The 27,501-nt window shown below is 36.8% G+C and overlaps 1 protein-coding gene across 1 annotated transcript in view; it reads left to right on the top strand.

The window, feature by feature from the left end:
• Positions 1–25,945, top strand: part of UBN2 (ubinuclein 2) — a 43,659-nt gene extending 17,714 nt beyond the window's left edge. The window contains exons 4-17 of the mRNA XM_066549917.1: positions 1,377–1,514; positions 2,743–2,855; positions 3,821–4,319; positions 7,656–7,726; positions 8,434–8,563; positions 9,905–10,023; positions 10,671–10,784; positions 11,942–12,085; positions 15,385–15,435; positions 16,792–16,834; positions 17,555–19,087; positions 23,024–23,270; positions 23,999–24,088; positions 25,047–25,945. Coding sequence (XP_066406014.1) covers positions 1,377–1,514; positions 2,743–2,855; positions 3,821–4,319; positions 7,656–7,726; positions 8,434–8,563; positions 9,905–10,023; positions 10,671–10,784; positions 11,942–12,085; positions 15,385–15,435; positions 16,792–16,834; positions 17,555–19,087; positions 23,024–23,270; positions 23,999–24,088; positions 25,047–25,096 — 3,342 coding nt within the window. The 3' untranslated portion in view covers positions 25,097–25,945. The remainder of the gene's footprint in view (positions 1–1,376; positions 1,515–2,742; positions 2,856–3,820; positions 4,320–7,655; positions 7,727–8,433; positions 8,564–9,904; positions 10,024–10,670; positions 10,785–11,941; positions 12,086–15,384; positions 15,436–16,791; positions 16,835–17,554; positions 19,088–23,023; positions 23,271–23,998; positions 24,089–25,046) is intronic.
• Positions 25,946–27,501: the final 1,556 nt, after the last annotated feature.

Here is a 27,501-nt window from a genome sequence, read left to right as displayed (position 1 = left end):
TTTTGCTTCCTATGATAATGGTCCCAGCTTTGCCTGTGTGCTTTTTCCTTCTAATTTGGCAACCACTGTGTTCTTCAGTTTTGATCGTTCGGCCCCACCCTTGCTAATTCAGTTCACACCCTCTCAGCTCAAATGGGAAATGTCTGCTGTGTCTATTAAGCACTGTGGATAATAATTGCTTTTCTCTGCTTTTATATGCCTTGCACCTAATGAAGCTGGTTCTGAGAGCTGTGGAAAAAGCATGAATTTTCTCTGAAATTCCTACACAACCTCCACTCTCAAGTTTTCTCTGCATGGTCCTCCTGGTCTTTTAAGATGAATGTCAAGTCCACTATTAAGCCACTTCACTTTCATTTTGTTCCATTAATAGATTCTCTCACTTTCTTGTGCTAGCTTTTCAGATCATCTTAGGGTACTTTATAAATGCTGTCACCACTTTTTCTATTTTGTCTTTCTGTACTGCTTGTTAAGTTCTGTGTTCCAGGAAGATAAAAGGTGATGAGTCAGGGAAGTTTCTAACTACTTAATCAGATTAAATCCCTGGATAGGACTCCAGTTCAGGCTCTTTTTCCAGCTTCCTTGTTGAAGTACATATTTACTGTTATACTTTCCTGGATAACTCTTCTTCCTGTCTAAAAGTTTTTGGTAGCCTAGACTTCAGTTCTTAAACCATTTTATCTTCAGTATATTTAACATGGCATGGAGGTTGTTGGTTGCATGTAATAATAGAATTAATATTGTCATCCACTATACTGATTATTGACCACTTTTTCTATGTCTTTGGATTTTAGTATTTTTGAGATTCTGCTTTATGATTCTAACTTGGAAATTTCTTCATAAATACTAAATATTTTTCAAAATAAACTATTGATAATTTGAAACATGTTGTAGTTTTAAAATTGTCTGAACAAAGTGAGAATGTTTGCCTTCAAATTAAAAAAGTCCTGGCATTGTGATATTTAAGAGGCGATGTTGTATTAAACATCTAAAATTGGAAATAAGGTAACAGATACTGTGGTGAAGTTTGTTATGTATGGGATAGCATTTTTAACAAAATAAGATTTCAGAGAACTTTTTAAAAGAATTAGGGTTTTGAGCAGGGCACTGTGGTGAGTTGCCTTGAGAAAGCAGCAGTTTTAATGCTGTAATGCTGCCTTTTGGTTAAGAAAAGAGCATTGTGTTGAAAGGATACTCTGTGTTATTAATGTTCTCTGCTTCAACCAGTTAATCTTCTATAAAATTGCTCTCCTGTTTCTTTTCTAGCAAGCTGTGCTGTGAATTGGTATATATATTTTTATGTATAGGGACTGGTGAATGAAATACATGTTTAGTTTATTAAGAAATGCTGATAAGTTCATCTTCCTTTTCCTGCCCAGTATGATGAATTGGTTCCTGCATCCCTGACAACCAAATATGGAGGGTTTTATATCAACACTGGTACACTGCAGTTTCGCCAGGCATCTGAATCAGAGGATGAAGACTTTGCAGAAGACAAAAAGCATAGGCCACCTAAAGTGAGTGATTTTAATGAAGGCTTTTTTACAGAAATAGAAGCTAGGTGGACATTGGAAATATTTGATACACTTGGAATGGCTCAGATGGAGAGTCCAAAAGCAGAATGATGCGTGGTACTGTTTTTTATTGCATTTTGTTTTGTGGCTCATGTATTAGCATTCAGTAACTAACTCAGGATGTCCACAGGCTATTCAGTCTTGTAAGACTAAGCATCTGTTTAGGCAGCCTGACAAGTTGTGTCCACCCATCTTGAACTGACAGATGATTCTGTAATTTTGTAAGAATTTTATTATACAAGATGAGACCTTAAATTCATCAGTATTCTTCTTAATTTTTGCACAAAGTTTGCATGATATGAAATTGTTCCTAATATTGAGAATTTTAAACAAAGTTTAAACATATTTACCCATAAACCATATTTTAAACCAAAATACCTGTTAAAATAAACTCAGTTAATAAGAATAGCTATATTAAAATTCTATACACAATCTTTCCAAACAGCATGCTGTTCTATAAACTTTGAAAAGTTACAGTCAATGCAAACATAATTGCAATATGACATTTACAAGTTGCATGCTATTTCTGAGAACTTAGTGCTTCCTGGTGTCCTTTTCTGCTCTATAACACTTAATTTTAAGGTTCTTGTACTGACTCTCACTGTGATGCAGATAGTGTTCTTTCTAGCAGCCTGTATGATGGTTTTGATTTGTGACTAAAACAGTGTTGATGACTACACCAGAAGTTTGCCTGTTGCTGGCTGATGCTTGCACAGTCTGAAGGCTTTCAGTTTCCTTGCCCTGCACCTTCAGATAATCTTAAGGATGGGCAAGGGAGTGGAGACAGATGGTCTGTATTGACCAGCAAAGATATTTCATAGTGGTCAGCTTCATAGTCAGCAATGGAACTTTGGTAGCAGAAGAAGGTGCAGGAATTCCATCTTCCAAGGTAGCCATTGGCCATACTGGCTGGGCAGCACTCTGCATGTACCTTAGAGTATTTATATTACTGAAAACTCTAAATTTCATAGCTGTTTAAAAATGATTAATGATTAACACTTGTCAGTAACTGAAACTGCTGCTAGGAATCCATGGTACTATTTGCCTTTACACACATTAAGGTTTTTTTCCTGGCTCTGAATTGGAAAGTGTAAAGAAAACTGAATGTTTCTTGCTGTAGAAGTCCTTTAGGGTGGAAGAATCATTGTCCTTTATTTGATCTCTTTTCTAGATAGCAAAGTTGAAAGAAAGTGAAGATCGTGGAATGAAGAAACGCAAGCGAAAAGATGAAGGGACAGAGAAGGAGAAGAAGCCTCGGAAAATGAAAGTTCCTAAGCAGTTGGGGTGTGTTTCTTTTTCTTTATAAGAACCCTTCAATTATATTTGAGGTTTGGCTTTGAGACTTTTGATTATTGTACTTTTAAACTGTAATTAATAGCTTATAGATTTTGTTTCAGAATTTCTGTGGGGTTTTTATATTACTCAGTCCTACAGGCTAAACTTTTGTCCCTTGAAACTTTGCACCAGGAATAAGGAAAGACAAATCACAGAAAATAAATTTTGAGTATTATGAATAGGAATGCACTAGGAATTGCATCTTCTATTGAAAAATAATGTTTTTCCTAACTCTTTGTTTCTCATCTGTAAAGCTGTAAATACAGTTTAATTATTCTTCTATGTATTTCTTACTGACTTTGTGCTTTCCTCAGTTCTGAGGCTAGCATAGAAAGATTAAGGTGGTGGCACTAGATTAGGTGGCTGCTAGAAAGCTATTGCTGAGTGGATGGAGGCTGTCTTACTGTGAATATTCTCATTGAATACTGAAAATTTATTGACTTAATTTTTCATCAAGGTGAAAAATTGGTGGAATGTTCTCAGTTTAAAAAAAAATATAGATTTTGAGCCTGCATTTAAAAATTTTTAGCAATGAAAAGAATTTTTTTAAAATATATGCTGTACAGGCTACCTGCTACCATTCAGCAGTATTGAGAGGCAAAATTAAGTATTTTAGTATTGTAAATCTGCTGTGAGTTTTAACACTTGTGCCAACTTCTCCATAATTAAATTGAGAAGTCAAAATGAAGTAACCTTTGCCTAAATGTGTATAAAATGTAACAGATCAATTGGAGAACATGTAATCACATGACCACCTAAGGTTTATGGTAATTGATAAAATGGTCTGAAGATGGAAGCAGGAAGAACTTCTTCCCCCTGATAAATTTTAATTGTACTAAACTTTGAGTTGTCTTGTTAAACGTTACTAAGGCCTCAGAAATCACATGCTAATGAAAGGTTTCTTTCCTCTACAGAGTAATGGCCTTAAATTCACACAAGTCTGAGAAGAAGAAAAAGAAATTGTATAAAGACTCACTCTCTCTGGCTGCCATGATCCGTAAATTTCAAAAGGAGAAGGAAGCCATGAGGAAGAAGGAACCTAGTCCAAAACCTCCAGTGACTGTTGCAACCTCTACCCCTAGTAAAATTCCTTCCTCCTCTCTCAGTGCAGGAAATGATATCTCTGACTTGAATCTTAGGATCAATGATCCTGTCCTCTCCATTTTTGGTAGCACAAATGAACCTGAGCTCCTGCAAGAAACTGAAAGTGCCCTGGAGATGTTGGGGGACATTGACTTTGACAAGTTGCTTGATGGCACTTCTGATGGCAGCCCAGTCTCTGAGCTGTCAGGAGAGAATGGAAATGTCACTCAGGCAACCTACACCTCTCAGGTCATGACACCCAAGCAGGTGCCTGCCCTCCCTGAAGGTCTGCCTGTGCTACTTGAAAAGCGCATTGGAGACCTTCGAACAGTAAGTATGAATTCGCTGGTAGTGGATTGCATTCAAGAATCTGAGAGAACAAGGAAGAACAATTAGGACCTTGAGTGTCATCCTTGAATTGCTGGCTGAAACTTTAGAAATGAAGAATAATGTTATTGGCAATCTTAAAGGCTGTGTTTATACTCAGATGAAAACAGGCAGAGATGATGCAGGTCAATTGTTTTAGCAGTGTTTGTTTCACATTGGAAACAGGGTTTTCTAAATCTTTTATGTGCAATAACTTGTAATTTTCATTTATTTATGGGTTTTTCTCCATAATGGAAATACCAGTGTTATTTTAACTTGAATTATTATTTGATAAAATGGAATGAATGGGTGTTTTCTTACTTTGGAGGAGGTTACCTGACATATCACTGCAGCTTACAAATCCATGTATTTTGGATCCAGGTTTTTTGGCTTTCACTTGCCAGTTAAAAAAAAAAAAAAACAAAAAACAAACAAACAAAAAAAAACCCCACAAAAACAACAACAAAAAAAACAAACAACCCAAGTAAAAAAAGCCACCAAAACCAGAAACCACCACCCAACTACAAAAAACAAACCAACCAACCACAAAACTGAACTTTTTCTTCTGGGAGGTTAGAATGGAATCTGAACTTCTCAAAAATGGGATGAAAGATGTTAAATTAACAAATTACAAATATTCCAGTAAGTTATTGAAAGGGATCAGAAGTATTAAGGTATTACATACTCCTTGTTTCAATTATGGATGTTATCCTAAGTTGAGAATAAATTTGTTGCTTGTTCAAATTATTATATTAAAGCTTTTCCTTACTTAGAATAAAGTGCAGCTTTTCCATATTTAGTATAAAGTGCAGCTTTTCTTTACTCATAGTTAACTGCTTTTTCAAAACATACTTCCTTTTTTGGACAAAAAATAATTTAAACAATTCCAGAGTTTGCTTTGCTCTTACGTCTATAGAAATGTCTTCTAGTTTTCTTATTTATTTTTAAACATACCAAGCTAAATACAGCCAAGGAATTAATATTAACTGAAGTGAAGGAGCTTCTGTCTACCTTTCAGTATGCAGGTTAATTTTGCTATGAATCAACAATAAGCTTCTAGCAAAAGTGCAGAAATGGATTAGGCCAAAATTCAGGAAGTGTTAGTGACCTACCCCAAGTTAATTCATGTTGCTTCTCTGTATTACAATCTCAAACCAGTTGGGAGGCATCTTTAATTCAGTGGCTCTTAGAAAACATAACTCCTCATAGAATCATAAAATGGTTTGGGTTGGAAGGGCCCTTTAAGATCATCCACTCCAATCCCCCTGCTGTGAGCAGGGGCACCTTCCTCTAGACCAGCTGGGAACTCTTCCATTTTTGACAGTGTCTTCTGAAAGATTCCTGGCTAAGCAGAGGAAGTTTAAGTTTATACTTGGGGAACAGCTAGACTGTATGTTGACTTAAAGATTGCGACTTCCATACCTCCTGTAAATTGCAATCAGACCTCTAAAAAGCACTAAAAATGAAAGTCTTGTCAAATATTTACCAGACTCTTGCAGCTTTAGATCTCTTTAGCACAAAGAAAAGTTTCTAAAGCTGTAGGAAGAAGCCTATGCTCCATGGATGGGGTACAATATATCAAAATTAAAAAAATAATAAGATTGGAAAGCCACTGTCTACAGGCAATAAAAACTTCCTGACTTCCTTTGGTAGATTCATGTGTAATAGTTCCCCGAGTGGGTTATTCTGTACTACCCTGATGGAAGGCAATATTGTAAACAAGCAGGAAAGTAAATAAATGAGGTTTTTCCTCTGTCTTTAAGGTCACTGTCAAGATAATCACTCTGGAAATAAACCCCAACCATAGTTAGTAATAGTGATGAAGTTTTTGAATCTGCCGGTGTTGCTCTCTTTAAAAGCCAGCAGTGCTGTCCAGCATAATAGTATAATGCTGGAATTGCCTTTCAAGGTCTAGCTGAGACTAAAATGTCAAAGCTTTTTCCTTCTGCTTTATATAAACCAGATGACTCTAATGTGTCAATTAACGTGTCTTGTGTTAATTAAGCATAAAGGTCCTGGATTTAAGACTTTCTGACTTGTCTTTTTGGTACCCTATCACTTGAAGGCATCCATAACCTTTCTAATTTTTTTAGCAGGACAAATGCTTCAGTGTTCTTAAACAGATAGTACCATCCCCTCAGCAGCTGTATTTATGGTAGGAAGCAATGAGTGAAATGCAGTCCTTGCAGGAACTTAAACTCCAGTATCAGTGTTCATGACTGAAGTGATAAAGCATTCAGACAATGGGCTACCTTACAGCTTTGAGCGTCACACTCTTTTCCTGTGCAGTTCACACAGGAAGAGAGGTAGAGTTCACAATTTTTAGAAAACACTTTTCTTTCAAATTTAAATGGGCCAGTTAAAAAGAGCAAGAAGAGTAAGTATTTAATAGTAATAAATTAATTTAATCATGTTAACACTTGGACTTATTTGTAGTTTTTAGCTACGTTGTTGCAAGTCACTACTCTATGGGATTTTTTAAGGGCTCTTTTTTCTCAGCTTCTGAATTTCTGCAGAGTAGATGTACACTAGAGAAAGGTTCTTACTGATTTTTGTAAAATGGTACAGGGAATTGGCTTTGTCCTATAAGCTGTCATTCCTTGTGGAGAAAAAAAATGTATCTAGGTGATAAGAACAAAGATAAAGGGATTCTGCATGGGAATTGCTGGGAGATCAGTAAACACTTCTGATAAAAAGAACAAAAATACCAGACAAAATACTAAAGGTACAGTCTAAGGATGGCAAGAATGCTGGACAGCAACAGAAAAGAGGGATGAGGTATTCCTCTAGCAAATATAATCCTGTTGTAGAAATTGCAGTGAAGGTTTGAGAGAGCTCTAAGCTGGAAAGGTGCAACTGGATGAGGCACATAACAGGTAGAAAAAGATGGAGTAGAAATGTGTTAGTTAATGCTGTTGCCTTCTTGACCTGTCAAACAATGCTTCTCTTTTTAGAACAGAGATAGTAGAATGTTGGTGGTGTTGATGGTGATAAAGCATCTACAATTTTCTTAATGGTTATTCAAAAGATGAATGTGTTAACATCAGTGATCCAGGCAGATCCTAAACAGAATGATTGCCTGCCCTAGAGCAAGGTGTGTATATTGAATATAACAGTAACAATCCTCAGTTTTTTCTAAACAGCTGAGAATAGCTTGGTTTTCGTTATTCTTTTCCAAGTAACCTTTTCTGGGAAATAAGAATATGATGTGGCTGTAAAAGTAAAGATACAAAGATTGTTGGTTCAAAATACTCTATGAACTTGAATGCCTTTTTTTTTTTTTTTTTTTTGTATTTTTAGGCTGCCAAGATGTTTGATGAAGAAGGCAGGAAGAAGTTTTTCACACAAGACATGAATAATATCCTTCTGGAGTAAGTGCTTATCTGTAGAACCTTCCCTTTTTGGAAAGGGGGTGAAAGGAAAAGTACAGAAGAGGAAGTATTATTGAGGTTGTTCCAACAAATCCCTTAAAAGTCAATGAAGGTAGATCAGTCTAAGCTAGTTATTAGCTAAAGAGACTTATGTATGTGTACAATTCCTGTCATGCCTGTCTGTCTTTATCCAGTGTAAAATGTTTTGTAGTGCCCTGGTCCTTGACTTCATGTGTAAACTTCAACAAAATTGCCTTTATTTACTCCTGTCTCCCACTTTTGTTACTCAAAGGACCTTCAGCTTTCATGTGGGCAAACACCAGATTTTTTTTTCTCTGTAATCTTCAATTAAGGGTTTAATATAGAAAGTTCTGTGTTCATAATCTAGGAAACAAAAGTAATCTCTAGAAGACTATCACAAAGTCTCTCAATTTTGATTCACAGTGGTTGGTGTAAACTAAATTTGAATTATTTGAATTTTTTTAATGTTTTTGAATGTTCAACATTGCTGGACAACTATGTGAATGGTTTCTTGCCATTGATTAGGACTTCTTCCTTTTATAAAAAAGCTTCTCTGAAAATATCTCAAGCTGCTATTTTTAATATGCATAGCTAGAATATGCTATGCTTCCCAAGCTTCCTTAGGTTTTTGTTCAGAAGTCATCTTTACCTTGGAGTGTGTCTGACTGTCTCCTGTTGTTTGTCAGTATTGAGCTGCAGCTGCAGGAGGTGAATCCTGCCATCCGCAATGGAGTCTACTCACACCTGGAGGCTTTCGTGCCGTGCAATAAGGACACGCTCATAAAGCGCCTGAAGAAGTTACACCTCAATGTCCAGGTAAGGATGGGGAGAGCAGCTCCAGCAGGAGGCAATTATATGACAGTCAGTTCTCCTTGCTGCAGCAGAGTAGAGCAGTAGCCACACAGCCTCAAATCAAGAAAAATGTTTTGGGTCAGTTGCTAGATAAGGTTAAAAGCTTCCTTCCATATACATGATATTGTCACTAGGTTAGGAACAAATATTTTAAGTATTTCAGTGTCTTTAGCTGAGAAGGAAGTGCTTTCATCTTGAAAGCTGGATACAGGCTATTAAGGAGTGTTTCTGCTGTCATCACTAAGTATTACTGTAGTCTTAGGGTACATATCAAAGCAGCAGAATTAGAAAGCCACAGTAATAATGGTCATGATAGGCTAAAAATACGTACTTTGGTTTTCACTTTTCTGTCAAGAAAAAAGGAAGGCAATGTGGATAATAGATTACCCAGCCTCTATTATTTGTTCAAATTTCCTTTTGTGGCTAGGTCTTACAAATACTTTGTATGCCATTTTCAGTTACTTTTCTTTTGAAGATTATTTTCCTGTTGAACAGAAAAGTTATCTGTGGTCTGAAGTACCCTGACCAGATTCTTTAGATAAAATCCAGGACTAAATCTTCCAGAGGATCTGAAAATGAATGCTGATATCTCAGTACTTGCTAACAAGGCAAACAGATTCAAATGCTATTATTTCTAAGCAGATAAACATAAAAGAATATTCTAGTTCTTTTCAATAAGCAATTAAAATTAATAATGTAAAGTCAGAAGATGTAGAAAGTGAATTTAAAACATGTAGCGAAGTGTATAGTATATTACCTTAATGTTTGAAATTCTTAGTATTTGGAGACCATTCTAAATACATAGTCCTTACCTTTCAGGCACATAAATTGCATGTCATAACAATCTACCACTTGGATAATATAATACATATTCATATTTTATTCATTACCTAGGATGTTTTTATACCACAGTTTTTGGAGACCTGATTAATAGGCTATTTATTTGCAAATGCTGAGATATTGATTGGTCAGTTTATTTTACTTTTTCCCCCTTAAGTTTTTTTCCCTTCCCTATTTTAATTTAAAAGCATTATTTAAAGAGATAATGCCATAATGTTTTGGGATGTTCATGACACATTTATTTGTGACTATTTTTTGTTGTTTCTCATCTGAGACTTACATGCATTTATATAATGCTGTTGCACCTAACAGGATTCAAGTGCCATGTAGAAGTATGTCTCTCACAGTCCATAAGTAGTACTGGGAATGTTACCTTGGGAGTAATCCAGAAATTTTCATGAGACTGTCTGAAATGGTCTTTATTTTACATGTAATAGGATTATTTTGGTACTCCTCTTTTCACAGGATGACCGCTTGAGAGAGCCATTGCAGAAGTTGAAACTGGCTGTCAGTAACGTCATGCCTGAACAGTTATGCAAGTATCAAGAGGACTGTCAGGCCCGCAATCAAGCCAAGAATGCCAAGTAGGTTACTCGGGAGGCTGTGCAAGCCTATTTAGAACCCAGCTGGAAGTTTGTATCCATGTTGTTTACTTCCTTAGCTTAGAAAATCACTCAGCTCCAGTTTAAGGGGGTCTTTCTTTAATTGTACAAATTACTTAATTTTGTGTGTTATTGTCTAATGTCAGAGAGAAATTCCATTAACTGAGTGAGATAGCTCTTGATAGAAAAAATAATCTGAAGGATTACTGGTTGATTACCTAACATGGTGGATTAATGGAGGAGGATGGTGTGTTGAGGTTGATATACTTTATCTTTGTTCATTGTAATTGTTTTGATCATAGTTAAGTAAATTTAGACTTGGAGAGGTATTAATAGTTTGATAAGTACCCTGCCAGTTCCCAGTAGAGGCATTGCTTGCTTTCACTGATGCTATAAGCTTCATCTGTAGAGTGTGTCCTTTTCACTTCTCTGAGAACTATAAAGCAGTGGGGAGAGGGAGTGTAATCACAGTGTAATCACTGTTTATCTTATAAGGAAATGTAGCAAAAATCTGAAAATAGGTCCTCTGTGGGTTGTTTTTCCCCCCAACCCTTGAATGACACTCCTTTTTAATGAAATATTTTGTTTGTATAGTGTAGTTCTAAATAAAATAATTGTTCCAACTGTAGGTTGCAAGCAGAAGATGAACGAGAGAAAAATGGATCAGAGGAAGACGATGATGAGAAACCTGGAAAGAGGGTTGTTGGACCCAGAAAGAAGTTTCACTGGGATGACACAGTGAGGTAAAACCAAGAATTTTCACTGACTTTATAAAGGGATCTCCAAGAGGATGTTATTACATGATACTGTTGAATAAATAATTTTCCCCAGAATTACACCTTGGAGGAGTTCTGAAGAGTGTTGGTGTTAAATAGGCAAACTGGAATTCTGTTATGGTGAAACATCTTCATCTTTAACTCAAAAGGAAAATAATCCTGTGTCCAACCCTTTCACGTTTCACTGCTTGTTTTTTTCGCTTTATCCAAATACATGAGAATTTTCGGACTCCAGGACTTTGAGCTTCTTTAGTCAAAGAACAGGTGTGTAAGCAGTGTTATAGCTGCTTCTCACCTTTCTAGAATACATTACAAAACACCAATGAGCACTAGAGATGTCTGCCACAGCAGGACAGGCCATCAAGATTGGTGATATTGATTTGGCAAGCCTCCGAATCCAACAACAACTAGAAAAATGTATTAATCTTAACCCCTTCTGTTCCCTCTGAACAGAAATTCTTTATATCTCAAGAGCAGCACAGATTCTTATCTGAAATGATCAGATACTAGAGTTTGGTTTCCTAGAACAGATTTTTCTGAAAAACTGAGATGACTATTATTTAAGTAATCTAGACTTTTAAGCAAGCACATATTTCTGAATTAGTAATTTCTCACGCAAGATCTAAGATAATTTTAGTACAAGTGTGTATGCGTGTGTATATATATATATGTATGTATTACTAAAAGGGGCTGATGGACTTCTCTCAACGAGTCTTTTTGGTATGTGAAGACAACAGGGAAGAAAGCTTCATAAAATATGTACTACCAATATAGCTTGGACTGACCTGGAGGGGAGAGATACTTAAATCTGTTGCTTTTTTTGTTCAAGAGTCTCTAAAAGGATGATGTTACTTAACTGTGTGTACTTTTAGATTTTTAAGATCAAAAGATAAAATCCCTATCAGAAAGAATCCTCTGAAGTACTCAGTGTAGGATGGATTTCAATGGTAGAGCATACGAGTTTGTAATAGCAATACTTTGTGCAGTATAAACTTCCAAAAAACACAGTTGGAACTGAGCACTTCCTACAACTATCAGTAGACAGCAGCTTCAATTTCTTAGACTCTGCTGAGCTTTTGAAAGGACTGTGTCTTTCAATATATTTATTTTGTTTCTTTTTGCAGGTCTCTGTTGTGTAATCTTGTCAAGATCAAGCTGGGATGTTATGAGCTAGAGCCAAATAGAAGTCAGTCTGCTGAAGATTACCTCAAAACCTTTATGGAAACAGAAGTGAAACCACTTTGGCCTAAAGGCTGGATGCAGGCAAGGTAAGATAACTGCTTTAGGTATCTACCATTATGGTGTTAATGATTTCTTCAGTTCCTATTTATTGTCTTACATTGACTCAACCATGTACTATTGATATTGGTTGGAACTTAGGAGTATGTTTGTGAAGCTGGAATAGTTTAGAAGAACAAATATTTTTCTAAAATTAATTTTCTGTGTTGTTTGTAAGCCTGAGAGTGAAAAAACCCACTGTTTTCCTTGGACAGCTATTTGCTTTTATCATCTCCTAGAAACTGAATTTGCCACTGCTTCTAACACAGCATGAAGCTTCATTTGAGGAGAAGTATGAGGTGGGAGGGTAACAGCTTGGAAAGTTCTTTGTGATATAGGAAGTGATAATGATCTGGAAATCAGTTTGCCTGTATGTTGGAACACTGCATTATCAGACTGCTCAGACGGGCTTTAAAATTATAAGCTAGAATTTTGATAGCGATGTTCACAACAGACTTAAGGTTCTTGCTCTCTATGTCTTGTTTGCAGTTGGGATGCTTTGTTTTACAGCAGTTAAAAACACACCGGTTTCTAGACTTGCTTCTTACAGATGTAAGAAGAAGGAACCACACAAAAGAGAGAGAGAAATAAAATGGGAGCAATAGTCAATTGTTTTGAAACGCAGGTTTGGCAGAGATTTCTAATGGTTTGGGGTGAAAGAGGAGCAAGTATGGTTTGGCCTGAGTTCTTTCTTTCTGTAGCACCCACTGCAGAAGATAATTTCATCAAACCTCAACCTGATTGTAAAAGCAAAATGGTACAACTACTTAACTTGCTCATTAATACCTTGATTTTAATTTAGTCAAGTCTGTTTCAAGCTGTAAAAATAACTGTACTGAGATATTTCTAAGATTGATCAGTGTGGAAATAGCCAGTTAAATAGTAACAAAAAGAACAAATGAAGTTTTACACTTCCTGGCATACAGCTGACTTATTTTGGTTCAATTATTTAGTTTTTTGTGTAAGTAGACTAACGACTTTGATGTTATCTGTTACAAAGATTTTATTGAATTAGATGAGACAGAGAATCCCAGTTTTTTTTAAGAATGGAAGATAGGACAGAAAGATCACTGATAGTGGAGAAATAGTCAAGAGATAGTGAGGTGATTCAAGAATACATAGAAGTGAAGCATGTTTAAACTTTGAATTGGAAAGCTATAAAATATACGGTTCTCTCCATTGGATAAGTCTGCTGAAAATTTCCATGAGCTTTTAAACTATCCATACAATTGGATTCAACAACAAAAGACAAAAACTAAACAAAAAACCAGAATGCCCCCCAAAACAAACCAAAACCACCAACAGACCAAACAAACCCCAACAGGTGACAGATCATAACTTCCTGTTGACCACCAACACTTCATTTACTAACTGGGTGGTTTTAGTACCATAATGACTTACAAATTGTCCTGTATCTACTGGGTGGCACTTTTTTGCTTTCTGTTAAAGAAAGTTATGGATTATAATTTGTAGGCAAACAGGTTTGCATGGAAAGAGGAAAAGAAAGTATTTCCTGGAGTCTGGCAGTGGTAATTCCTAATAGACTACATAGTTTTTATTCTGAATGCTCATTTTGTTGGGATGTTATGTTAGGGATTATGCTGAAGGCTTATAATTTTTTCATTTTTATATGTGGCCTCAAGTGAGAAGGAACTATATAAACTTGAAAAAAAAATAGGTATTTAATGCTAAAACTGATCTATTGACCATGTATTTTTAAGGAATTCTTACTGATCAGGATAGGTCTATGGTACCAGAACTTTGTGGGTTCAGCTTAGGAGAAAAATTTCTTGCACTTTCAAAGTTAACTGTATTTAATGTTTCTTATAGCTATATAGGGAAGGAAGAGGGAAGGTATTGATCATAACTGGAAATTACAGAATGTTAAGGGTGGAAGGGACTTCATATACTGCTCTGTCCTTTCTTTGTACCATGTCTGATTTCTGTCCTTTTATAATACCTAAAATTGTGTCTTTAACCTTGAAGGATGATGCTACAAATTACTGGGGCCTGTGACTAGTTCTGAATTTTCATTTCCAAATTGAAAAGATTAAGGAATGGATAAAGCACCAAGAAGGAGGTGGGAAGGGAAATATTTTGAAGAAGCTGTATATGTCAGGAGGTGGCACGTTAAACATGTAACAGCAAATGTTGGTTTTGCCCCATGATGTTCTTCATAGGTGTTCAGTAGTCTCTGATGGAACAATGCAATACAGATTTGGAGGTTAGTTTGGTGAAGAAAATGTGAAAATGGAGCTGGAAATAGAATCTGAGAAGTAAGGCATTGAACTGTAGTGAGAGGATCAGTGTTTTCTTAATAGATGACATGAGATTTTTGGATACTCAGATTTTTTGTAATTATTGCAGCTCTGCAGGTTATATTATCAGTGGTGAAAAGCTCTTGTTTAGACAGCTGTTCATGGTGTGGTCAGTGTCAATGTGATGGCAGTGCTGTAAGAAAATATTGCCTTTCCTAGTTTGCCTATCTGGAAACAAGGAAGGGGACCAAGTGTTCATTGTCTATTCATAGCTGCATTTGAATAGTAAGCTGTAGGATAGATACAGGTCAGCAATCATTTTCACTTTCCACTTGGCAACTAAGGAGCTGAAAACATTGAATAAAAGCATGGCAAGTATTGAGATGTGTCATGCTGGCTCCTGCCATTCCTTGGCTCTGTAGCAATATGTATGTGTCAGTCCAGTGTAACTGAAGTCAGAGAAATTATACACAATAGCTTCAAGTTTTTCTTTTACTAAACTTTCAAAAACTTTTACTAAAGTTTATTCAGTACTAAAAGTACTGAAGAAAACTAGAAACAAGCTTGGCTACTGTGTTCTTTTATCTTCTGTGCTTTAAAAAAACCCCACAAGAGATTAATAACCACAAACCCAAGACTATGGATCAGTTTGTTGGACTGTAGTGTGAAGAGTTTACAATAATCTTTTATTTTATATTTGAACTATTTCATTAGTCTTTGAGGAGTGAGCATTCAAAGCGTATTTCTTATGTCCAGTTGAAGCAAGTAATATTCTCTTATGTTGATTTTTGCTTGGCCATTTACTGAGGTATTTTGAGCATAAACGCAAAGTATTATAATTTCTTTAGATCTTCTGTTTATGGATGCCAAGACCTATACCATGACAGCACTGCAGAGTAATCATTAGTTCCCTTGGGGACAGATAATCAAAGGCTGGTTCTGAAAACCAAAGGATATTTGGGTATTTGGTGGTCAGAGGCTGTTTGTCGCTGTAGAATCATTTCATGTTTCTTTTCTCACCACTCTTTTAGGATGCTTTTTAAGGAAAGCCGAAGTGTTCACAATCACCTCACTTCTGCTCCGTGAGTATAATAGGGACAATTTGCTTTACAAGATCTTTAGGTTGTGCAGAGCATCTTTTCTCATCTTCCTGCTACCTGTTTTAGACAGAGGGAAGGAAAGGGAGGTACTTTGGGATTTGTTTGAAGATACTTACATGATGCTTATAATCTTCTTTAATGCTTTAATTTAGGTATATAACTGTAACGTTCTTGTGGCATTATATTTTAACTCACTTGTGAAGTGGCTAGATAACTCCAGGGGTATTAATTCTTGAATTAATACCTTTTACTCAAAGCACTGCGCACTGCCTAAATTTTGGCATTCAACCTATTAAACTGAACTCAGAGTGCAGTACTTCCTGCTTTTTTCTTTTCCTCAAAAATATCTCTAATCACAGAAGTCTGTGTATCTTAGTGGGATTTTATCATCTTCATTTTCAGACAACGCTGTGTGCCTCTCTGGAGCTGTCCACATTCAGTCAGACTTCAAATAGATTGTTATGACTTTAAATAACACCGCAATTGCAACTTTTGTGATAAATATGATTAACATAGGGTATTTTTCTACATAACATCAAAACTGAGTCATGGTCCACCTACATTAAAGTCTTTTTTTAACCAGGTATTTCTAGTTGCTTAGGAAAGGATCAAAAATTGCCTCCAAGATATAAATCTGTTGATTGCCCTTGAAGAAATAAAGTGTGAAATGCTGAACCTCTAAGTTGAAGCCGATAACTAATAATCCCTAACGCTGTCCTTGCTTGCATAACTACAGTTTGTGTATGTTGCAGAAGAAAATCTGACAGTTTGCTAAATTACTTCTTGCAACAAACAAATTAGATACAACTGTTTTAATAGTTGATAAGCAACAAACCACTTTTGTAGGGGGAAGAAACAGCTGGTTTTATCCAGTTCGAAATAAATGAGAATAGGAGGCATCTTCCTCAGGGACAAAAACATCAATGTAAAAAGTGAAATTCTATTGCTATTCTAGAAGACTTCTGTGTAGACAAAGCAAACTGATAATATTGAGAGGCTGAAATTAACTGATATTTTGATGTTCCTCTAAATCAGAAAAATAAAACCAGCTCTCTGCATATACCCTGATCTATATGTCAGGCTATATCATCAATTCAGTTGATTTTGCAACTAATTTACATTGAGATACATGACCAGGAAAATGAATTGATAGTGTGCTATTTTTCTTTCCCCCTATATTTTAAACCATTTTTCATTTCAAGGATGTTTTATTATTTAAGCTGGATTCCTGTAGCCATCATTCTAGTTTATTGGTGTATAATCAAGGTAACACTTAAAATGAAAGTTACTTGCCTTTTGTTTTGGTCTTCTGATGCACATTTATCCCTTCTGTTTCAGGGCAAAGAAGAAGGTGATTCTGGCCCCTAAACCCAAAGTGAAGGTAAAAGTCTATTAAAATATCTGAATACCACTTAATGGTCCAGTGTGACCATTTGATACAACCTGTTTCTGCCTCTGAATCTGAAAAATTCTTGCAGAAAGTTTTTCAGGCAGTCCTTATTGGCTTGATGGTGCATTACTTCAAAGAATGTAGTACAAAATACCTCTGTGTAACTTTGCCACTTTAGGCTATATTGTTTTTTTGAAAATTGACTATGAAGAGGTACTAGTTGCAGTGATGTTTCACATTTTTGAATGTGTGCTTTGTGTGTTTTAAGTTTAACATAAACTTAGCATCACTGGAAAACAGTGTGGTTGGAAGGATACCATATATAGTATAGAGGTCCTCATTTGACATGACCAGGTGTTGTCTTAATTCAGTAGCAGTTTTAGTAAGTGATCAGAATAGTTACCCTATTCTTCACAATATTGGTTGTTCTTCACTGTATGGACACTTTTAGTTATGTGGAGCAACAACACTAGATTTTTAAATCCAAATATTGAATTAGCGCACAGGGCTCCAGCACCTAGACATCCTAAGTATCTTAATATGAAAATTTCAGTAGTAGATCTTTGGTTTGTCTGAATTTACTGAAATAAAAGTATTACAGTCTTTTTTTAAAGTATTATAAATCTGCATAAAAGTATTACACTGAAGATTACCTTAAATCAATTTCAGGAAGACTATTTTACCTGATGTTTCTTATCCTTTCATTTTCAGGACTCCAGTCCAAAAAAAGAACAGAAAACCTGTATGTCTTCAGTCAATTCAAGTTGTGCTCCTGTACTGAGTTCCAGTGCAGCTGTGTGCACCCCAGCCAGCTCTAGCTGCACAGCAGCTCCAGAGACCATCTGCTTGGATGACTCACTGGATGAAGACCTCTCTTTCCACCCACCCTCGCTGGACTCTGTTTCTGATGCTCTGGCAGTTATCAATAATGGTGCCAAGGGATCACCTCTTGGGTCCACCATAGACACACCAACATCCAGACCTCGCCCTGGGCTGAGGGAAGAGAAACTAGCAAGCATTATGAGTAAGTTGCCTCTGGCAACTTCAAAGAAAATAGAGCCCACTCAAACATCCCATTCATCAAGTCTTATTGCTGGTCACACAGGGCCAGTACCAAAGAAACCCCAGGACTTAGTTCACACTGGTATCTCTTCAGGCCTTATTGCTGGATCTTCAATTCAAAATCCCAAGGTTTCCTTAGAGCCTTTGCCAGCCAAACTACTTCAACAAGGACTACAGAGGTCAAGTCAGATCCAAGCTGCTTCCTCCTCTTCTCAGACTCATGTTTCTTCCTCTAAAACTCAAGCAGCTATTTCCACCTCCTCTCAAAGAACTAAGGACATCTTGGTATCATCTGCTGAGGCTCAAGGTGGTACTTCCTCAACATCACAAGTGACAAAGGTGCACCAGCATTCAGCTGTACAACAGAAATACGTATCTCCCTTACAAGCAACTATTAGTAAATCACAGACCAATCCTGTGGTGAAATTGAGTAGTAATCCCAAACTCTCTTGCTCATCACCAGTGATCAAGGCTCAAGATAAGTCTGTAGTGTATCGCCTGCCTTTGTCTAATCCCTCATCCGGAAGTGGCTCTCAAGTGTCTCACCCACTGGTTTCTCGGACAACATCCAGCACCTCTACCTCTAGTAACTATTTAGCCAAGGCTATGGTGTCACAAGTTTCTTCCCAGGGTTTCAAGCCTCCCTTCTCCATGGCTGCCTCTCCCAAACCTGCTGCCTCTCCCAAGCCCACTTCATCTAAGCCCTCTGTGACACCCAAGCCCAATGCATCACCTAAATTTTCATCCAAGTCCACCTCATCCCCCAGGCCTGCAACAACACCCAGTTCTTCCAGTTCAAGTGCACTAGTTTCCCAGAGCAGTCACTCCAGCAACAACCCCCTTCATAAACAGACCAGTGGTGTAAATATCAGCAGGCAGTCTCCCACAGTGAATTTGCTGTCCTCTAATCGCACCTCAGGCCTTCAGCCTGCAAAAAACCCTCAGGCTTCTTCAAAATTGCCCAACTCTTCTCCTTCTGGAACTGTTGGTAAAAATAATCTGGGTGGAGTTGGAATGAATGTACCTGCCAGCAGAGGCAGTAACCTTAACTCAAGTGGAGCTAGTAGGACTAGTCTGTCTGGGGGAGCAGGAAGTGGAACACAGGGTGCTACTAAACAATTGTCAACTCCACACAGACCATCTTCTGCCTCAGGGTCTCCAGTTGTAGCAGCCAGCGTGCAGGTATGCATCAAACAAGTTTACATTTGAGCTGTACATTAATGTTTATCACATTTATTTTGTAAACATTCTTAGGATTTTTTACCTTGATTTGTAAATGTCATAAATTTAATTTTTTGCCTTTCTAAGCATAATGCTGATACTGATGAAACTGTTTCACACTAAAGAATATGTATTTCCAGCTGATGTGAAATGCAAGGATCAGTGTGGAACAAATCCTCACTGTAAACTGTTTGTCAGTCTATACTGTGGAAAAGAATTCACTTTTTTTTCTTTTGACAGCGCTAGAAAAGGTAAGCTTTGTGTGACCATATTTTCAGGGGATGTGGTATGTACTTGCATTATTTGATTTGTGCATTCTCTCATATTTACATATTTATAAGGATGGTGGTCATGTAAAAGGTATCTTCGTACATTTGTTGTCAGACTTCATGATTACTACAAAACTAGAGTTCAGTTGCCCGTGGTTGAGTGTAATTCAAGACTTGTAATTAACACTTGCAAGGGCTTTTCTTTTGTATTGTGACTGTATTTTATTTTGTAGGATCTAGTCAAACTGAATGAGACACCCCATTATTATATAAATACCCTAGAAACTGAAAGCTTATACTATCACTAGAGACAAGACAAATCAAACAAAACAAATATTTTGAAAATACTGTTGTTCTTAAACCTATAAACCTATTATTTACTCAGAAGACAACCTGCTTTCCTAGGTTGTGTTCTTACTGGGAACTGAGATGATTTGATGTTTTCCTCTTTCTAGTGCTCTCTATGCTGAAGTCATCAATACTTACAAAAAAGTAGTATTGCTTTAAATTATATTCTTGGTGTACAGCAAATCAAAAACTTAGTATTATTCTAAATAGTGAAACATTTTGAAACATTTCTGTTGCATGGGAGTGATGTATACTTGACTTCTGGCAATATTTTATAATCTTTTAGTTTGCCATCAAATTCTTCTTAATGCAGCTGAATAACAGGAGGAAGATGATTTTTACAAGACACTTCTATGGTCTTTCATCCTACTGTACTGAAACAGTCAGCGGTAAATGTCTGGCAGGCTCTGACACAGCGTTCACTTACTCTGGGTGCTTTGAATGGCAAAGAGATCCACAGCCTGTATGCTGTGTACAGGCCACAGAGGGTCTGCAGAAGAGCTGAGCCAAGTACAGTGCAGTTTGAGTACTCTTGAAGGTGCCTGGAGGAGACAAAAAGAGCTACAATGAATGGATTGGGAAGAGGGTTGTTTCTTCCTGGTGCAGTCAGCAGAATTCAGTGGATGCAATGGCTGTGATGTAGAACAAAATGTGAAATGGGTGTGGTAGTGCTTTAACATGACTGAGAAGGGAAGTAAGCAGTGCTGTGCTGGATGAGATGAATTCTGGCAAACCCTCCTGTAGCTAAAGGCAAGTAATTCTTTTGTTAGAAACACTGGTCACCCAAGTAATGAAATGCATTTTGGCCACAGTCCTACTGAAGAATTGTGGCACTGAATTGTGGGGGTGTGTGGTGTATAATAAGTAACATGAGTCCGTAGTATAATACAGCAAAATAAGGTGTGTTGGTATATAGAAAGGGGTAAATCAGCTAAAGGTACTGAGCAGCATACGGTATCACTAAAATAATTATTGAGACCTTTCATGTGGGCTTTCTAACACTTCAGAAATTACTTTCATAAAAATGGTTCAATCAAAGAAGATAAACCATGGAATAAGGCTGTTGCTGCTGTGCACTGTGAAGCTTAGTCAGTGGAGTACATTCAAGGAAAGATGGGAATTAAATTATCTCCCAGTTCAAGTACACTAAAAGGGAAGAGATTTGTGATAACAGAGGTTTTATTTAGCTATAAATAAATGCCTAATGGCTGGCTGCTGAGCCAACATCACTTCCAGGCTAGTTTTTAGGAACCATGTACTAAGGACTAAGTTACTCTTCTTACAACTTCACATAAGACTGAAAGTGAATCTCCTTTCTTTTAAGGTCTTAGGGATTTAATTCCTATTTGAGATGCTGTTAGAAGATGAGAATGGTACCTGCATTGCTCATTACAATATTCTGGTCTGCTTACATGAAAGATTATTTCATGTGATAATAAAGGTGTTCTTAACTAGGAAGCTTCCAAGAAGTGTTTGCCTCCTTTCCACTTCTGATTTACACCATTATTTACCAGAATACAAGTTTATACTTGCTGAAGCCTCACAGAAAGTTACATCTTAAGGACACAAAGCCAAAGAGTACATATGTGATTTCCTTAAAAAGCTCTAGCTACCATTAGTACTTTTGAGCAGAATCTAGCTTAGACTTCTAAGGATCTTAATGACTCAGATCTACATGACCAGGATGAACCCTTTTAAGAACTATTGTACATGAGTTAAATAGAACCATCTGATCTGCGGTTCCTTTAGGGTGTGCTCTGTACCTCTTTTCTTCACTGTATTTCTCTCTTCTTTTTGAGGGAGTAAGCAAGATCTTGGCAGAGCACTTTACAAAAGTTTGTTTTGAGGCATTTTTTCAACAAATTCACAGTTGCAAAACATTACTGTATTGCTTTTATTTTGTTGCCCTTTACTAGATTACATAGACAATGAACAGTTGTCAATTTTTTGTACATAAGCTTATTGTGAAATTAGTACTTTTAAAGGCAAAAGAGAATGATAGTGTGTTGATACTTTTCATTCTTTTTTTTTCTACTTGTGGGATAGAGTATGTTGTAGAAGTTGGTACCTTTAAGATGACCAACATAAACACTTGCTAGGAACATCACCTGTAGGTAAATGCCTAGGTAAATGCCTTTTACAGGGCCACTGTTCTAAAATACTGTGTTTTCTCATGAGAAGAAACTGTCCTTCCTTTAGCTGCCTTCATTGGAACATCTTAAGACCAAAACTGGTAATAAAAATTTATCCATGCTAGGAGATTTCATCACTTTGCTTTTTCTGTAAGTTGTTATTACAGAACTCAGTGAAATGTCATTTTCATTTTAAGCTCATGTGTTCATTAAAATGATTCTAAATTTTGGGTTTAGTTGAGGCTTACTTGTAAAAATGCAGATTTGTAATCCTATTCCGTCTGAGTCTTTTAATTCAAATAACTACAATATCTGAGTTGGAGTCTGATTCAAAGTGCTTTCTATACTAAGTGTTTTGTAGTAGATAATTAGAGAACTGAACATCAGCATATGAAATTACTGTATATGCAATGAAGGCATGATTGTTAAACAAGAATAAGCTGATCTAATATTAGGGGAATTAATGTGATTTGGGAGCTGTTGTAGCTAAAATGTTCTGGCTAATCTTGCATTTTTATTTTAAAGCTGCAGTGAATTTAACTTCATTTTGACATTTAGAGTGGAGAGATTATTTTCCTTTGTCTTTTCCTCTGACATGTGCATACACACCTCTACATATGTATGTATGCATTTTGCTAACCTGACTTCTTAAGTTTGGGGATTCTTACATATGAATCTTAATTTTCAGAATTCATTGTTTCTCTGCAACCTCTTTAGAAATAATGTTCTGTTAAGACCCAGATTTGCAAAGGGGAGAGGTGTAACACTGTACTTCTGAAGAACTTCAGATCTGCATTGGATAATTTCATATTACTAATCTAATAGAAGATATTGCATTACGTTGTGACTGTAGGCCCAGTGCATAATAAGAAAGGAGATCAAGGAAATTAGCTGTAAGGCTGATGAGAAAAACATTATAGATGAACCATATTTTTATGTCTGAATCTGCAATATAATTGTGCTTGCTTAGCAAATGAGCACTGGGAAGACTTCCTAGGTGGATAACTGGATATTCATTAATAGTTTAATATACTTCTCAACAGAGCAACACTTAACAGGGAATAGTTGATTTTTATACCCTTAAAGAATACAATTCAGATCTTTAAAAATCTTGAAGTACTGCTTCTTTTTTTTTTTTTTTTGCATAGTCAACAGCAGGAGCATCACTACTGGCTAATGCCTCACCTCTGACTCTCATGGCATCACCCCTGTCTGTGACCAGTCAGAACGTGACGTCTGCACCATTAACTCCTTTTGGGATGCTGGGTGGCCTTGTTCCTGTGACTGTGCCCTTCCAGTTTCCCTTGGAGCTGCTTGGCTTTGGGACGGACACAGCTGGAGTGACAACCACCTCGGGATCTACCTCAGCGGCTTTCCACCACAGCCTAACTCAGAGTGAGTGGAATTATGACACTGTGCTAAAGGGAAAGATGCATCCTTAAAATGGAAATTGAGTAGTGAAGCAATAAAGTCCTCAGACACTCGGATTTGGTTCATAAAAATCCCTACAGGAGAGTCAATGGGATTTCTTCACTGGTGAAAACTTCCTTTACATAATACCTATATGTTATAAATCACCTTTGATAAGCTTAACTTCATTGTTATATTCATGGTATATGTTTAGTTTTGAACATACTTTTTTTGGGTTAACTTCTAATACCTTATTTTTAGAAAGGAGTTTAAAAGTCTTCAAATATCACAGTTCAAATAAGAGACTTAAGGTGATTCCTCAAAGTAGCTTTAACTCAATAACCTCAGATATCAAACAGCTCTCTTACAAAGAACTGTCAACCACAATGACATTTACTTTTTCATGCTTATAAGGAAGCTATTTATGTCCTTAAGCTATATGAAATGTTGGTCTTTCTGCCAAACCAAATTATATGAAGAGTTGCATCCCAATAGCAAGGCATGGTCCTTGCTCTGACATTTGACTAACTGTATTTGAATAGGTTTGTCTTTGTTGACTTATTCCAACCATCAGAATGCTATCAGGTATTTATTCTTTGTTGTGGAGATAAGCTGCTACTGCTAGACTATAAAAACAAAAACTTTATTTCACAGAGACTGCCTCTCTCCTCAAGATTTATTTTTTATCTTTGTTGTCCCTTTTTTCCCTCCAGACTTACTGAAGGGTTTACAGCCAGGTGCTCAGCATGCAGCAACGCTGTCTCACTCACCTCTGCCTGCTCACTTGCAGCAAGCTTACACAGGTAAAGACATGATATATTTCTTATTTTTAACTTATTTTAACTTAAAAGTCAGATTTCTGCCTTAGACTGAAATATAATGCACATCAGTACTTAGTTTAGAGAAGACACAACACAGGGACGAACATTGGGAGCAGCTGGCAGAACGTACTCTATTGTAGCAGTATTTTTTGGAACCTGAATGATTTTTTTTCCCCTACTACTCTTCAATATCAGGAACAAAAAAAAACCCAAAAATTCCAGTACTTTACTGCAACAATTCTAGAAACTGAAGTGTACAAATTCAGCTAGTGGGGAAAAAAGGAATAGTACTTACTGGACAGTAACATGATTGTTTATAGGCTGCATAAAGTTTTTTCCCACTAAAAATTTTCATTTCCCCTTTGAAGGAGAAACTGACCTTCCAGCTAAAAGCTTTTTTCATTGTTGAAGACTATATTCACATGTAAATGGTGGGATGGTTTCTTAATGGAATGTCTGCTTTCCTTAGGAATTTTATGCTTGATAGAAGATATTTTTATTGAGAAGAGAAACTTGAAGCAGAGCATTTTATTTTTCTGTTTGTAAGGCTTAGAGCAGGAAAATTTTCAGAAAGCTTTAGAGGGTGCATTTTAGCGTGTACACCTTTCTTTGTCACCTGTATGTGTTTTCTGGGGGCCAGGAGAAGGAATGGGAAGGGTGGCAGCTTGGTGGGCATTCTTCATTCTTTATTTGAGAGGTTCTCAGTACCAAAAAAAAACTGGGCAGTGTTTTGGTATGAAGCTTGATATATAAATAATGCTATTTCTAATAAATGACCTACAAAAAAGACGCAAAGTCTTCCACTCAGTAAAGACCATGTACTTTTTGGTGATGCTAAAGCTGAACCTGCCAAATTCCTGTCTCTCCTACTGCAAGTTACAAAAACAAAAGTTCACTCATGCTTTTATTCTTCCCTTTTGTTTCTGTCTCTCAACTACAGATGGAGGCCAAAGTAAAGGGGACACTAAGTTACAGCGGAAAAACCAGTGACTTCTGGACAAGCAAGGGAGCTGACGCAGTTCTGGTTGGCTGACAGAATCTGCCCAGTTGGGAAAGTGCTTATTGTCACAGGGCTGCTGTTTCTGTCAATGTTTACATATTCTGATCCTAAGCACTGTGGTGAGAGGAAGAAGAAAAATAAAACAATACTTGATCAAAGAGAGAAGGAAAAGGAGGACTGGTCCTCCTGGTCATGCAGACTGGTCATAGTTTGATATTGCCTAAAGAAACAACCTTTTTTTATCTGCTCTGATTGGCTCTTAAAAGAAATTGATCGTCAAACCCACAGCAGCACCAACATTTTGTTTCTGGGTGAAGTCCAATGAAAAGTGGAAATGGTGAAAGGTGCTAGAATAGGTTTCTCCATTCAAGGTGGAATCATCCACTTCCTTAGTGCCCAAAGTGCCCAGTATAAGATTATGTGTAGGTCCTGAGTGTACTATATGGTTGTGGACCAAAGGTTATGTAGAATAGAGATGGTGCTGGGATACTTTGCATTATAATTAAACCTTTAGACAAAAGCAGTTTCTGATAATGGGCATTTATCCAGCTTTAGAAGGCTGTTTGGCTTTAGGGAGCCTACAGATGTATGCAGTCTCAGTAGAGAATTGTCTTCAAAAACAGATCTGGTACATCAATATGTGAGACACAGACTATTTGATTTATTTTCAGGGTTTTTTTAATACAAAAGTTCTTATTTAAGGGAGGAAGGGGATGGAAATTCATTTACATGAAAAGAAACACACATTTTATTGGTCAGACTAGCATTTCTTTCCCACATTTTTTTTTAATCACACTAATATTTCAGTATTTTCATTTATTAAACTTTCTTTTACCTTGTGCTTATTTGCTACTGGAAAGATGCTCTATTCATGTCTTTCATGAACCAGAACCAGTTCTTTTCTCATTCTCAGGCTTCATCCTTTATCTAACTCCTCCCAGAAGCCATGCATTATATTGATTTGCTAGTTAAAGAAAGCTGATTGTGACCTATTCCAGAGTCAGATTAATACTGCTTCAGGCGTTAGCCAAAGAGGAGTCGTTCAAAAGCGACCAGAGGTGCCTTCTCTTCTGGGGGCTGAATGGGTTGTCTCCAGCATTTCCAGCCCCTGCTGGCCTGGGGAGTTTGACCTGAACTCTTTCTTACATGGTAGCACAAGACTGCAGAGCTGGCTTTGTTGTTTGCTTTTGTTGTGTTTTGGTTTTTTTTTTTTTTTTCTTTGATAGCAATACATCAACCAGTTCACATGTAAGATTAGGAAGCATCCAGCACGTGTTGCACTTTCGACACTAGGACAGAACTTTGCTGTTGAGTCCCTTGAGCTGTCAGATAAAAGGTGAGAATGGCAGAAACGAAAATAAGTCATAGGGAAAAGGAGCAAATAAATCAGTATGACGCCCTTCTCCTTCAACCCTGGAACATTCCTTTGACCAGAGATGCTGAAATTTTTAGTAGATATTTCTTCTGGTAGTTTGACTCGGAGACTGAACCAGACACTGCTGGTTATCTCACACCTTTAGAGAGACTTTGACCCCTGAATAATGACTCTTCAATATATTTTGCTAGATTACTTAGAGCTTGCAGGTTTCTTTTACATGTGATTTATTTTTCTTAGATCAGACAACAATTTCTTTTCTATTTAGAGCTCATTTTAATTTTATATAAATATATATGCATAAATTTAAAATAATATATATTGTGTATTTAGTATAAAAATGTTGGGTTGAGCTCAGCAATAAATGTTTTTGCACAACACTTCTGTGAAAGACAGATTGAATTAAGATGCATTAGTTCATTAGTTTCACTCCACAGCATCTGCCAATTAAATGCTTTTGAGCTGGCACTAATGTTTTGTATGTGGTGTGTTGATCAGACAAGCTTGCATCTCCATCGAGGTTTAGAGTTGAAACACAAACACTGTGTAGACCCTGGCATTAATACTGCACAAATTCTGTCAAAATACCATAAACTATTTAGAGTGCAAGCTTCATCTGATATTTTTTTTCTTTTCTCCAGGAAGGGTTGAAGGAAGCCAACTTTGTTTTTTAAAGCCCAACAGTTCTGACAGGATGTTAATTCTCTGAACTGTGGCAAACCTGAGAACTTTAACAATGCATGTAGCTAAGGGAGTTGTGGCAGTGAGCCATTGGGCAGCAATATAAAGGACCCCGTCCTAAGAGAGTTCTACCTCTTCTGTGTTTTCCTCATCAAGGCATCCCATTCAAATTGTCATCTTTTGTCTTCATACTTACTGAAATTTTAGACTGGGAGACTTGGAGCCCTTTATAACTACAGCACAAATTCCCTTTCAACATTCCTTTCTTTCTGGAAATATGCTTCATCTTTGGTTGAAGAGTATCCTCTCTAAATCTTGAGGGCAGGAGTAGTCCTACCT

Source organism: Molothrus aeneus, chromosome 5 (genome assembly GCF_037042795.1).
Source record: "Molothrus aeneus isolate 106 chromosome 5, BPBGC_Maene_1.0, whole genome shotgun sequence".
Taxonomy (NCBI): Eukaryota; Metazoa; Chordata; class Aves; order Passeriformes; family Icteridae; genus Molothrus; species Molothrus aeneus.
Note: the sequence above shows the minus strand (reverse complement) of the source record. Positions and strands in the feature narration are given on the sequence as shown.